At 38.7% G+C, this 15,023-nt stretch overlaps 1 protein-coding gene across 2 annotated transcripts in view; it reads right to left on the bottom strand.

The window, feature by feature from the left end:
- Positions 1–15,023, bottom strand: part of MRPS31 (mitochondrial ribosomal protein S31) — a 63,741-nt gene that overhangs the window by 19,443 nt on the left and 29,275 nt on the right. For both annotated transcript variants that reach the window (XM_072403793.1, XM_072403800.1), the window contains exon 5: positions 2,067–2,143. In XM_072403793.1, the coding sequence (XP_072259894.1) occupies positions 2,067–2,143 (77 nt within the window). The remainder of the gene's footprint in view (positions 1–2,066; positions 2,144–15,023) is intronic.

Genomic DNA, 15,023 nt, shown 5'->3' with positions numbered 1-15,023 from the left:
GGCTGGAAAGGATACACTTTCATCAGTGAAGCTGGCTAATCCATCAAACTTGGAATGGATCTGGAGCAGGATTTAAACCATTTGCTGGAAAATAGTAAATTATTTTGAAGAAATCCATTCCAGGCTTTATGGATCACCCAACCTTCACTAATGAAAGTGCATCCTCTCCAGCCTTGAAGAGTCTTAAAAATCAGGCACAATGAATGCCTTTTGTCATCCAATAAAAGGTTAAAAAGCCCTATGCTGCATCAGTAAATATCATTTTGTAGTTAGGGACGATCATGGCAGGGAATAATTTCTCTCTTTTTCCCTCTATCCTACCCCTTCCTATACTGGCCTGACTTTCCCATTCCATTCCAACCCCCTACCATTCTCTTTCTTTATCTGCATGTTTCAGAGGTGATAATGGTTGAGTTGTAAAAGCTTGGTTGAACCATGAGAAATCAGATAATAATAAAATATAGCCATGATGTGCCCCGAGTTATTACATTCATTGTATGCTAGTCTCCTGCAGGGTCCCTTTTTTTTAATAAACAGTATCTATATAGCGCCAACATATTAGACAGCGCTGTACATTAAACAGGGTTTACCATGAAGATTCTACCTGTTAATTTATTATTTTTGTTTCTGTGCTGATATCTTTGTACTGTTCCTCTTTTGCATTGTTTTTCTGTCTGAATGTGTCTTGTATAATTCTTGCTGGGTAGCACTACAAGAGTAGAACTGCCATTTCCACACACAAGCAGCAACCAGCGCTCCAAAAAGCTCACTAACACGGCACTAATGAGCATTACTGTAATATATAAGTATATTTCTGAATTTGAAGCCTGACTGCATTTATATAATACATTTTGATGGTTCAACCAGGCTTTTAACAACTCAACCATAATCACCTGAGTTGGTATAAATGGGCATGGAAATCCCAATGAATATATCCTGCCAACCCAGTTCTAGATCGCAAGGCAATACAACAAAAGTTAGATTACTCTGGAACACTTTTTGTCTTTAAAATGGTACTATAGGCAAAATGAAATGTGATAGTTAGATACAATCTGTTTCTAGCAATACTATAGCAGTTTTGCTTTTTCTGAGTTTTCCTGTCTCTGTAACACAGATTTATTACTATTCCATCCTGTCAATTGATCGGTCATTTCTCTACTTCCTTAACAGGGTGATCACACTATTTGTTTTGCAGTGAAATCATAAAGAACTGGTATTGCCCTGTGGATACAGTAGTCTTAGATGGACGAAGCTTCATGGCAACAAATTAAAGCAGAACAAAACTCCCCTCCTCATTCTCCATCATTAGCGCCAATATCTTCTCCGCGTCCCCTTCTGGGAGTTCCAAGTCTTCGGCCATCCTGTTTAGCCAGGATTGACTGACATAATTCATTAATTTTTTTCAGCTACCTATATGCTGGGATTGTACACTGAGTTGCACACTTGTACATAGCAAAAGCTTGCAAACAAGCAGATAAGTTTGTCAGGGAAAGGGCCTGACCACAACTTTTTTATTTTTTAGTTTAGTTCCACAGTTAGAGGTACAGATATCTGTTTTGTTTTATAGATAAAATAATAAACTGAATGTATTCCAGACTGCAGTATTATATGGTTTGTATAGGGTTTGTTTCAAACTTAGCAACTGTCACTTGCTGGACAGAATGGTCTTCATGTAAATATAGAGGAAATTTCAAGTTAAGGTTAGCAAAATCAAAAAAATGTAATTGACAATTTCAATGCAGTAAAAAAGAAATTAATACACCATACAGTTAGCAGAATACAATATTTTGGTAACTGTATGGTTAAATGCTGCACCGAATAAATGGCTTCCTATACATACAGCAGATGTTTTATACATTTTGCCATCTGAACAGTGCACTGCTAATTCCACATTTTCCTGGGTCTTAAATAAAAAATGAAACACTCTTGACAGACAAACCAAGCCTATTAAGCAATGACAAATGGCTTTGTGTATCCTATGAACAAATACAAGCAGGGCAAGGGTAAAACTAAGTGCAACTTCAGTGCACAGGAGGTGGAAAAGGCTCTCTTCTGGGGTTACTGACCTGTTACAGTTGTCTCTTCAGAGCTGAGAGGAAGAGGAAATATTTGCAACCGCTTGCCAGTGAACAGTTTCTGTGATCTGCAAGAAAATACACACATCAGCAACTCCTCGCTACTAAAGTTCACCAACTTATGCAATAATGGAACAGCTGAAGACAGCTCAAATGAGATTTTAATTGTTGCAAAAGGTTTGTAAAACTTGAAAATGATCTATATTTCTGCATGTCTAATAAAATGTATTCAGGTTTTATTGTAACTTGTGATATTGTCTTCTAAAAAGAATACCTGTCATGAGAGATATGCAGGGGCTGACATTGTTGACCTCCTTTTAAAAATGCTAGGCTGTCTGTGGTTAAAAACTTTTTTTTAGCCACAGACTTTGAATAAGCACACAGACAGTAATGAAAAAACTGCTAATTTGCATTCTTCCTCTGGCTCAGACTACTAAAAGTGTACAATCAGCCAAACAGTGCAAATGCTTCATAAGAATCTCTGGACAGGTTTTCTTTAAACAGCCTATGTAGTATTCTGCATTGCCTTTTGCAAATAGAATAAATCGTAGGCAAAACAAAATAATTAAAAAAAAAAGAAAACTAAACAAAATCAGATGTTATTGCAACATTTGACCTGTTGGCCCTGACCATCATGGCCCTTCCCCTACATGAATTTTACTTTACCATTAGACTGCATTTCGGTTTCTGAGTTAAATGATATGGTGCTTCATTGAACAGGTTTTCTGCAATTCGGGATCTCACTTCTTGGAGGTGCATCAATATGCCTGTCTGGGTGCATAGCGAAAAATGCCCCTAGGAGGGACATTATTATGCCAGTCTGCGTGCACAGTGAAACACCCCTTGGTGGGGCATCATTACACCCAGTCTGGGTGCATAGTGAAACACCCCTTGGAGGGGTACCATTACACCCAATCTGGGTGGATAGTGAAACACCCCTTGGAGGCACATCATTACTAGGGATGAGCAAGCAAGTTTTTAAAACTCGATCTCGCAGTAAATTGGGCTGTTCTCGCTTACCAATCTCGCTTACCGGATCAGATTAGAAAACTTTCCTCAGCCAATCAGGGAGCACTACAGGTTTTGAATGGGGATACTTGTCCCCATTTAACCTCTAGTGCCGGGGATCACAAACAGGATTCCAAGGGCTGCAAGAATGATTACAGTGTGCGATCTCCAGCACCAGGGGTTAATTAGTGCCCCAGGCATCGCAAACAGGAGGATTCCCAGGGAATCCCGTGAATCATCCCGGTATAATTTCCTCGATTCTCCGATGGTTTCGCGAAATGGGTTCACCAATATTTAGCAGAACCGTCGGACAATCAAGGAAATCTTCGCGAGAATGCCAGAGCCATTCTCGTTCATCCCAGTCTAGGTGCATTTATGAAACACCCCTTGGAGGGGCATAATTATGCCAGTCTGGGTGCATAGTGAGGAACACAATAACTGCTTACTGCTTACATTTGGCTAACAGAGATAGGCATTTCAAATACCGTATTTTTAGCTTCATAAGACACATTTTTTTTCCCCCAAAAGTGGGGGAAAAGTGGGGGAAAATGTCTGTGAATCTTATGGAGCGAATATTACCGCACAACCAGCCCTGCCTGCAGTAGCGTCGGTGGAGTTCGCGGTCAGGAATGCCGGGTGGCAGAGGTTACAGCTGCACCACGTGTGTGACACCTGGTTCTGTCCTTTCAGTGCAATTCAGCAGCAACACAGAGGACATGGTCAGCAAGGCAGGGGAGCCCAGCCACTGCTCACAGCCTCGGTGCAAGGGGACACAGCAGGCAATGCCTACACAGTAGGGGGTCGTAATGATAGGACATGCTCCACGTAGGCGGGTAGAGAGCTGCACAGTATAGTACTGGTTTAGAATATTTTTTCTCTTGTTTTCCTCCTCTAAACCTAGGTGCATCTTACGACATTTTACAGGACAGCCTTTTACTGGACAGGACGTGAAGGGGAAATCTACTATTGGAAAACAACAGTAAAATAGAGACAGAGGTGTTAGGCTTTCCTTACATAAAGTGGAACTGAACTTAAATATGGCATCAGACAGGTCATTATTGGAAAATGAGAGAGGCTATCTATGTCCCTGCAATAAGTATTCTTTCCTGTTAGATTACATAAGCTGCTCAGCATTTGTTGCCATCGATTCCCAACAATCCCTGCTTTCCTTGCGGCTGCCGAGACTGGATGAATTTTCTCGCCTTTACAGCAGTTACGTCATCCCAGCCAAATTAACATCAAGACATAATCAAGACAAAGATCAGGTTAGAAGAAAAGAAGGAAGAAGATGGCAGTGCCCGTGATGGAATGGAGGCAGGCAAGAATCCTCAGGTCCAAGTCCCATTTTAACTTAACATAAGGTTTAATCCTTCCCAGCTTTATCAAAATCTAAAAACAAAGATACTTTTTAGAATTCTGTTTGTACTTTTCCTAATAGTTACTTTTTAAAGTTATTTAATTGTAATTGTTTATTGCTATTATAAACTTACATAAAGTTTAGATCACAGAAGCCATGCATGCAGATAATTAAAAAAAACATTTTGGTGTGAACAACAATGCTGGTAAACCACAAAGTGTGAAATCAGCTTTGCTTGGCACAGAACTATTACATTTAAATTCCCTTTGAAAATTGCCACCAAATCTGGGAGTTTGTTTTGAAACCCTTTGCAGAGCTGTGATTGCTTCACAGTGGTCAGAACTCTTCCTCCGGTGGGTAGTCTCATGAGCATTACTTTAGGATAGTTCTACTATGTTTGGGTATGTATGCTATTTGATAACTTTTTTTTTTACACTAAAGTTCACAAAGTGGGGCACACCTAAACCGGTGGTTCTCTGTGCTCCAACACATTTATTACTTGTGGATATACAATACAGTTTCCGCCAATATGGTGTACTATGCCTTGTTAAGACATATAAATTATATATTTTGTTTTTTAAATACAAAAGCAACAGTTTTTTGTTTTTTGATGGTGTATTATGCTTTTTTATTAAAGTTTTGGACCTGTATGTCCAAGGTATGTCATACCTGGCAAATCACATCATGGGTACATTTTTGCACACACCCCAAAGTCTGTTCTGGGGGAGCCAATCAATTCAACTACATGTTTTTAGGAACACACACACACACACACTTATACAGTGATCTCCCCAGCCCCATTTAGCCAGGTGCACCACCCGGCATTTTTTAGTAACAACCGCTTGTTTTGAAGTCACAATACAGGGGCTGCAACCTGCCTACAATTTCTCCCATCTGGGTTCTTTCCACCCAGTTTAAAAAAATTTTAGAGAGAATACTGATTGGATATTTAAAAGATCTAGAATATATATATATCTATCTACCCATAATAAAGAAATATGTTAAAATCTACTACAAATGGACATTCCGTGAAACAAGCAGATTTTAATTCCTACTAAAAGAGTTACCATCTCCCCTTCTCTGCTTCTAGTTCAGGAAATGTTTGCCTCCCTTGTGTTAACAGGCGTTCCCTCCAAAAACAGTTTGAAGAGCTGAGCAAGTTTGGCTCCAGAATTATAGTATTAAATTGATAGATGCGATTTAAAATGTTCAGAAATGGAATTGCTGATATATAATATCAGCAATTAAGTTTTGCAGGCCAATTCCCAGTATACCTCTCATAAAAAGGCTTAGAGTAGTTCTCATTACTTCAGATATGATTGCCTGTAATTGAAATGCTCAGAGGAAAAAAATGATTTTAATGGGGGAGCTGCTAATTGGGTACAGCAGAAGGGGTGAGTCACATCTGAATTAATCCAGCTTCGGCTCTTACGGGCCATGCACAATTCAAACGAAGATGCTAATCGGCATTTCAAAAAAAATTAAAAAAATAAAAAGATGAAGAAAATACAAAACACGTGAAGAACGAGTTTCCTTGGCTGTGTTTATACATCTACCCACTCCCTGCTTTCCAAATGCCTCACATTTAGTAAGCTAAATGCAAGAAAATCGCTTTGTTCCTAGGTTACATTTGCTACTGGATTTAAAGGGAAAGTAAGTCGTGCCTGTATGGTAGTTGTATGATACATACATACATAGGTGAGCACACACCTACATATATCTCCTAATTCCTTACTATTACAAGAGAATATCGGAATCCAAATGCAGCTTTAATTTCCCCCTTAAAATCAGTCTGATATTCCGATTACATAACCAAATTCATATTATAGAATGGTTAATAGTTTAGTAAAAAGTTTACTGAGTGAGGGTAAAACTATAAAGAGAAAAGGAAAACTCTTCCGCCCCTAACAGCTTGTAGGCAGAAAAGGCAAAAATATAAAGGACTTGGTAACGTTAATGTAAAACCAATTGGGGAAGGGATGGGGGCGGTTCCCAAGTAAAGGTAAATTAATTTTTAATAAATTTTTTTTTTCATTAAAGTTCAGCTTGTGTGTTGCGTGTTGGTCTGTTTTCTGAATCTGTTCATTTTACTCTCTGCATGCTGGATTAAAGCAAATGTAAATCCTACTGTCAACAAGTGGGGAACCTCTCAGTAACTTCAATATATCAGGCTTTATGCGAAGGACAGCAAGGGCCTTACACAGAACATGTGTTTGGAAGAATTTGAATTATTCAGGTAAGTAGAATATGATCTAAAAAAAACAAGGAGTTTATATGTTTTCCCTGTGTTTGTGTGGGTTTCCTCTGGGTACTCCGGTTTCCTCCCACATCCTAAAAAAACATGCTGTTAGGTAATCAGCTTTCCCTAAAAATTTTCGGTATTAAAGACATATGACTTTTGAGGGGCAGTTAGTGATATGCCTATGGACTTTGTACAGCGCTACATAATATGTTGGTGTTACATAAATACTGGATGATAATAATAAGGGATCAAAAATGAAAGCAGAAATTTCAAAACAAAGATTCCATTTTCAATGGGGTGCACCAATCTTTTTTTTTTTGTGCATGTTCCGATGTTGTAAAAAAGTTTGTTCTTAGTTAAGGATTAGATATATTCACGGGGGAAGCTAAATTTGCCCAACACATATCAGTTCTGCACTATCATTGTTTATAAAAGACCAACAGTCTGATAGGACCGATTTGAATTTTGACTGAATTTTTGTTTTATCTCATGATCACATTACATCTCAGTTCACATATACATCACAAAGCCATGGAACCACAATATTTGGACTTTAAATAGTTATTTAACTATACAAAGTTCTTTCCCATGAATCAGTCTTTCTTCCTATTCATCACCGCTTTATCTCTTCCTAAATTGGCTTCATTTTGAAAGGCAGCCATTGTAATTCTCGCAAATAACCAGCTGAATACCACTGACATTAAAAAGTTTAGAATCGCCTGGAAATGGTAATGTTTTTGATATAAAATTATACTTTTTTCACCTTAAATACATTTCTGCTGATCCCATGTCTACATACACATACGCCAACATTACCTACACCTAATTGCTGTAACTCGTCCCCTGATAGTGACAACATTGGATTGTGTTTGGGTCTGATTGATTAAAGCGCTTCAATTCTGGAGAAGATAGACTATCATGGGAGAACCTGGGTGATTGTTTGCCTCCCTTGATGTCTGCGCTCGTCGTTCTACCCAGCGATGGAAAGAATAAAGTACCCGGAATATTGTGGGACTCGCTGGGCTCTGTTTGTGGAGGGATCAAGGACTTTTCACCGGTAAATCTAAGTCATTTTTTTCCCCCATGAAAGTTCAGCTTTAACTGAGGGGTGTGTTGGTCTGTTTTCTGAATCTGTTTATTTTACTCTCCGCATACTGAAATAAAGCAAATGTGGATCCTACGGTCAACTGGTGGGAACCTCTTAGTAACCACCCCTTTAAATAAACCCAAGCTTGATAAACAAATAACTATTATATTTATTCATTTACACATGCAACATTACTATTCCAATGTTGGAAGGGTTATTGTACTGTGAATAAGTGTCCATTTTTGTTTCCCAGCTAAAACTAAAATTCTGCACAAGTAGTATTTTTAAGCTTCCCCTTGCTTTAGGCAATAGTATAACTTGATACACAGAGCACATCATTACTGTCCTTGATACTGCCTTATTCAATAAACTTCAACCATCCCTACCCAACACAAAAGTAGGGCATATGTGTTGAGGCCGTAAGGAGTTAAACGGTTCCAGTGGCGAAAAGCTTAAAGAAGCCATTTAAAGCACTTGCCGCATTCTGTGGAACCAGCCTCTGCTAAGAGACAGAATACTTCCAGTTTGGGATAAGCCGATTACAAAACAGGGTTTTCATTTTCTCTCCGCTGCCTGTGAATACAACTTTTGTTTCAATTCCCATCAAACACACATGCTTTTTAAATTACCATGCGCTTAAACGTGTCTCCTCCAAATCGAGCCACGCTATAATATAAAGCAGCAATAACAAGGAAATAATAGCGTATTTCCAGTTAATTCATACTGTGAGCTCCTATTATAAAATTCAGCTAAAATCATGTATTATGCTTTTTATACTTAATGTTGAAGAATATAACGAATGATTATATTTTTACATTTGTTTTATGAAAAAAAAACATCACTTAAAGAATACATTCACAATATTGAACAAAATTTGCTGGAATTTTCCCTGCATGCTTATTGGCAACTGGTATAGATTAGGGACGACCACAACTCTGCTAGGACAGAGGGGGATTCTGAATAATGATGCTATGCTGACTATTTATTACAGCAATGGTTAGAAAAGCTCTAGAAAGCTTTAGAACCACCTTTCACAACCTCTATATTATGGATGAACAATTTCAGAACTTTAGGTACCTCCTGGTACTGGGTTCAACCCAAAAATGTTTTTTTAAGCTGGGTGGGTAGAAATTGTAGGCGGGTAGCAGCTCTTGTATTGTGACCCAACTCTATAATACCATCCCAAAAACAACAAGTAAAAATGCCTCTTACATTGCTGTTTAGTGGGAAGAATGTCGCCCGTACAGATAGCTAGAAAGATCATTGGCGTCAATTAAACTGAGAGGCACAAACTGCTCATTGCTCATGGAACCCCGAGCAACCTCTGAAGGAACTCCCAGGGTTCTACTGAGTACTAGTTGAGGAATGCTGCTAGAGGATCCGGGGGACAATGGATGCAGCTTGGTAAATAAGGAAAACAAATATTACATAATTATCATATTTAGAAGTTTACATTTTATTTTTAGTTCTTAATAGATAAAAAAGGCTATATTTAAAAAAGGAAAAAATAATCTCTAACCATTACTATCTGTTTATAAAAACATAACTTTCTTGCTGAATCTCTTGCTTTACTCTAAAATATCTTTTTGTCTTCTGGAACAAAAAGCAATTTTAAAGAAAAATTATTTTCCTCCAGAGGTGGATAAAGGGGAAAAATCCTTAAAACACAAACATCTTATTTGTTCTATCAAAATAATCCTAAATAGGGGAGGTCCGATTAAAGATGCGTACACACATGCAATTCTTGTCGTTGGAAAGGATCTTTTTTGAACCACACGATGCATGAACGAGTGCTGTACATACAGCACCATTCTGCTCTATGGGGAGGGGAGAGCGACGGAGTGGCACCCTGCTGCGCGCTCTCCTCCTTCCCTTGAGTTAGGATTGCTCGTCGTTCATCATCCATGGATCCTCCAGGACGGATCCAGGGACGATGAACGACACAGGTTGTATACAAGCCAGATTTTCGCCCAAAATCCTCAGAGCCAATTATCGGGCAAGAAAAATTTAACGTGTGTACGTAGCTTAATTCTAATCAGCTAGTATACTTTCCATGCTCAAATAGGGAAAGCTGCACTATCAACTTATTAACTCCTAGGGAGTTTTTCACAAAATCAAAAATTCCTATTGCTGATGTTGCGACCTAACTTCACATGCAGGAAATTACATAGCCAGAGGATCTAGAAGATTACAATGGCTGTAGAGTCGAAAGAAATAGTGAAAGAGAGATATCATAAGGGGTTAATTTACATTTTTAAAAACACAACCTTTCACAAGAGAACTACAAGGGTGCTTATAAAGACCATATGTCCTGAAAATGCTAGGTGTCTGGCTATCAAGCTGACACTCATGTTTTGATACTTTGATTTTTTGATCAAAATGTCAGAAAAAAATGAAATGTACTTATGCTTGTTCAGAGACTCAGAATACTGAAAGGGTCGGGTCATTGTGACTGTCGAACAACTAGTATTTTTCTAAGTTTGTTTGGCAATGGCATTTCATTCATTTATTCCAAGGAGGTAAGTATGGACACCCTATGTGTGCGTTACACTGGTTCCATATTGATAATCACTGTTACTAAGGATAATGCCTTTACACAAACCTGCATTGCTGGTCAGTTCTGAAAACATTTAAAGATGACCTACACTGAAGTACCATCTTAGTAAAAGAGTAAAGATTTGCTTTTACATGTAAGAGCTGCCCCTTGGTAATCTGAAGACAGGAGGGGCAATATTTAGGCAAGAAAGAATATTATTTAATATTATCATGTATTTACATAGTGCCAACATAAAACGCAGTGCTTTACATAGCCCATAATCATGTTACTAACTGTCCCCCAAAGGGGCCCACAATCTATTGTCCTTACCATAGTCATGTATTTTTAAAAGTCTAAATCTGCATGTTTTTGGAATGTGGGAGAAAACTGGAGTATCCAGAGGTAACCCATGTAAAAATGTAGAGAACATGCAAACTTCATGCAGATAGTTTTCTTCCTGAGATTCAAACTGGGACTTAGCACTGCAAAGGCCAGAGTGATAGCCACTGAGCTACTAAAGATGCAGAAAGCACAAATCAACAGAATGCATGAAGCAGGTAGGTGCTTGTCTGTAGGTCCTCAGGTACAGCTTTCTCTCCAGCAAGGAGCAGCGCAATAGTGTCATCATCATCTCATTATTCTAACAATCACAGATATGGCGTGCCCTTTTATCTCATACTGCAGATGTAGCTATTAGGTAAAAGCTCGGCAGTGTCCAGGCACAGAACGTTTATTGCTACTTTTCAAAAGAATTTTAGATAAAATGTGCATTTTTTTTAGGGTACTGACTGACCATAAGGCAGTACGTCCACATTATTTTAAAGAATGACCAGGGACAAAAATTAAAATAAAACTGGCATTGTCCTTGTTACTAAGCCTGAACAAACCGGTCACCCAGGGGTTACACCAGTGGGTAACAAAAACAAGAGAACTCTTTTTACCTAATCTAATTATGAGACTACTTAGAGATCTTTCTTTGCTATGGCCACCTTAACACTTTGGAAATAGAAGAGCATCAAAGAGGAAAAAAATTCTAATAAAAATAAAGTCTCTTTTGAAGCCCAAATATTCCGAGCCACACACATCCTGTCCTGCCTGCACGGTCATTGTACATTTCCACTGAAACTTCTTGCGGTTCTCCGATTTTTTTTCCCCCACTCCTTTCATTATAACATATTCTGCCGTTGCCGGAGCAACCCATTCCCTCCCTGTCCTTAGCACCGCTTCCCCCGCTGTTTTGAATTCTGACTTGGCATAAAGGTTGCAGCTGCCATTTCAAATATCCGCGAGCATGCCAGCATCTCTGACCTATTTTAATTCAGTTTACATCTTAACTCAAGTGCAGGATGGCAGGGAAAGTACAAGACTAGTAGCTAGACGGATGAAATAATGCTGTGTCACCGTCTACGCTCACACCTACTGCTTAAATAAGACTAATGGAACAATTGAAAGACTTTCTTCACTAGCAGCTGCACAGGCAGGAGCAAGTTTGCTTTGCTTTGAATGGCAAGCTTTAAGAAGTATTCTGAACCTGTTAACTATTACTAATATGTTTAAGGGAGATTAAACTCTGAAAAAACAATGCTAGGGTTAAATACTGAATAAATAGTAACCTGCTTTCAAAAAGAAAAAAGAAAATTTGCATGCAGTTCAAGAACCCACAACCGACCTGCTGGTGGACCAGCATTGGACACACCAAAGTAGTCCAGGGTGACAATTATCTTCCTACACAGACGTACAATCAGCAAGCGTCTTGAGTATAAGGAACTAAAGATAGAACATTTCAATATATATTCTTATACATATGGGATATATTAGGAAGGAGCTTTAAGTTGGGTTCTATTATACAAACTTGTTTGTTATGTATAATTATAGATCAATCAATTGAGGACGTCTTGTTAGCTTTCTGGCTTGCTTAGGCTTTCCCGCTTCTTTTGCCTTTTTGGATCACCTGCTGTTGTTGAAAATTTGAGGATGAGACAGATTTGATATTGGATCAGTGTCAGTGACACTTTTTTTGTGCTTTGGTGGTATAGAAAGAGTATATGTATGCGATATTGAATTTTAGAATATTCATGATTACTCCGCTGCTATATACTCCTGAAGAAGCATTTTTGTACTGTGAAATGCGTTGAGCTGAGCTGGACGTATAGGATTCATTCTACAAGGCCTATGTGATACTATTAGATATATTTGAATCTGTCACTGATTGTTATACTGCAGCTTTTTTATTTAATTATAATAGAAGTTGTTTTTAATATAATTATATAGTATAAGTATGTATTGATTGATACCCTAAAAACCCTTTTATTCATTTTATGTTTCATCGTATTGGTATCATATTTTAGGTGTACATCTTACGTAACCTTGACACTACATATTTTGGCCTTGTTGTCTCAAGCTGCATACAGATGCTAGATTCTATTGCCCATGAATCCCCCATCCCAGGGGAAAGTTATTATTTAGGGATCGGACACGCAGATCTTAAATGACTGACACCTAAGGCTCCATTTACAAAACAGGAAATCAGTCATTGTGGGAATCAATTACTGCCATAAAACACATAAAGCTCGAAGATTCAAATGAGGGAATGTCTGATTACCTGTTTTATAAATAGAGCCCTTACTGTTTTTCTAATGGGAAGAATACAGTGTTTCATAGAACAGACAGTCTGCCATATACATGGCTTATTTATTCCTACAGTGATCTGAAATAAAAGTTTTAGAAGACAATGATTAATCGTCTGTACAAGGCTTACTCGATGGGCAGTTATCTCCCTGAATACCAACAAAAACATATGTATCGCCAGGATCTGAACAAACCCATTGGCAGGGCACATGGGGTATTGCTGATACTAAATAGCCTAATGGTTCAGAAACTTCCTAGATTGTTGTTATTGCTATAAAGGAGAGGATGCTCATGTCAGGAGGAGTTGACAAACAATGCTGGAGGTCAGGAGGTTTACTTGCTTTTATTAGGGCTATCTATGGTTAAGATATACTCTGCAAGATTCCTGACCTGTACAGTGCCCACTCTTATCATTTGAACAAAACCCCTTTGTTTGTGCAGACACAAGCTTTCCTGAATGTCAGCCTTGAGGATTATTTATACCTCATTTACAATTATTTACTTTTCTAGCTGGTGTGAACAGAGTAAACTCTGTTCATATCTCTCTGCTAACTCCACAGAATGAACCAAGGACAAGGCTAACTGTGTCTTATAATTAGCTTTAACAGGTTAGAACTGAAACAACCTAAAAATTATACTATACCCACCACTGAGAATCCTGTCTCCTCCATTTAAAGTGAGTAAATTATTACCTTCAATTGACTCATTCTAAAGTCTCTGCCAAGCTAGATGTCCAATTGTATAGAATGTGACTGCCACCTGCAGGGGAAACTTTAGCTCTGCTTTACACAAAAGTAAAGGGAAAAAAGTTTTGCAAGCTATTAACCCAGTAAGGCTGCGTACACGCGTTCAATGGTTCTCGGCCGATATCGGACGAGAATCTGCCGTGTGTACAGCGCCCGCCGTCCATCGTCCAAACGACCGTCCTGACGGATCCACGGATGATGGACAACGAACGATCCTAATGGAAGCGAAGGGGGAGAGGGCAAAGCTGGGTATGCCCCCTTGTTCTCCCCTCCCCTCTCCATGGAGCAGAACGGTGATGTATGTACAGCACTCGTTCATGCATCGAGCAGTCCTTAGTTGTTGGAAAGGATCGTGAAAGATCCTTTCCAATGACAATTAATATACGTGTGTATGAAGCTTAAAACCTTATGCCCATAGCTATTTATCTTTCCAAGTCCAATTTTGTGACACCATTTTATGACTATATTTATATTAACTGGGTTGACTGACCAAGGTCTGCCCAAGAAATATGTAAAATGACACAAAAAGAATAAATTATACATAAAAGGTGGCATTTAAGGCTGACAGCATTTTCTCAACCCAAGGCAGGTCAGAAGAGTGAAAAGCTGTAAAACTCTTCACCTGAGGACAATATTTATTACGTGTGTATTACGTTATTATATGTGGAGGAAAAGGGCTGTTTTTTTATGAGGAAGTCATGGGTAACTTTTAAACATGAACTACAGACAAAGAAAAACTATACTGTTGAACATAATATATATAGTATGCAGGTTCTTTACATGGCAGTTAATGTAATTGTAATTCTCTCCAGCCAATCATTTACAGTAACCACTCCTACCAACTGCACAGATCCCTGACCTCCATTACAGTTTAGTAGTACAGATTGGTAAAGAACCCAGTCTTAACAGCTGAATAGAAAATGATGAAGAATCACAACTTTCATTGGAAACTCATTATTCTCTCCTGTATTCTCCCCGGAAATTCTTTTACACTGGGTTGAAGAAAGCTGTAGGTTGGTGGTGGTCCCTGTATTGTGACCTAACTTTTTAATAGCCACCCAAAAACAGCCGGGTGGTTAATGAAAAGTGCCAGGAGGTGCACCCAGCTAAAGGGTCTGGGGAGAACACTGTCATCTCTTCCTATCAGCATGCTTTCAAAGTTAGATCAAAAGCACTGTGCTGTATCAGAGCTGGACCGACTTAGGCTTCACACTTCAGATGATTCTTGCCCAAAACGAATGGAGTTGGGGTTATCTCAGGTAAGAACCTGACAGGTGTACACAGGTTGCTCAACGTCATTCATGGATCTGTCCAGAACAACGGACAGTGAATGAGCAATGCAAG

The sequence above is a fragment of the Pyxicephalus adspersus genome, chromosome 1 (genome assembly GCF_032062135.1).
Source record: "Pyxicephalus adspersus chromosome 1, UCB_Pads_2.0, whole genome shotgun sequence".
Lineage (NCBI taxonomy): Eukaryota > Metazoa > Chordata > Amphibia > Anura > Pyxicephalidae > Pyxicephalus > Pyxicephalus adspersus.
This window is presented reverse-complemented; position numbering and strand designations above follow the sequence as displayed.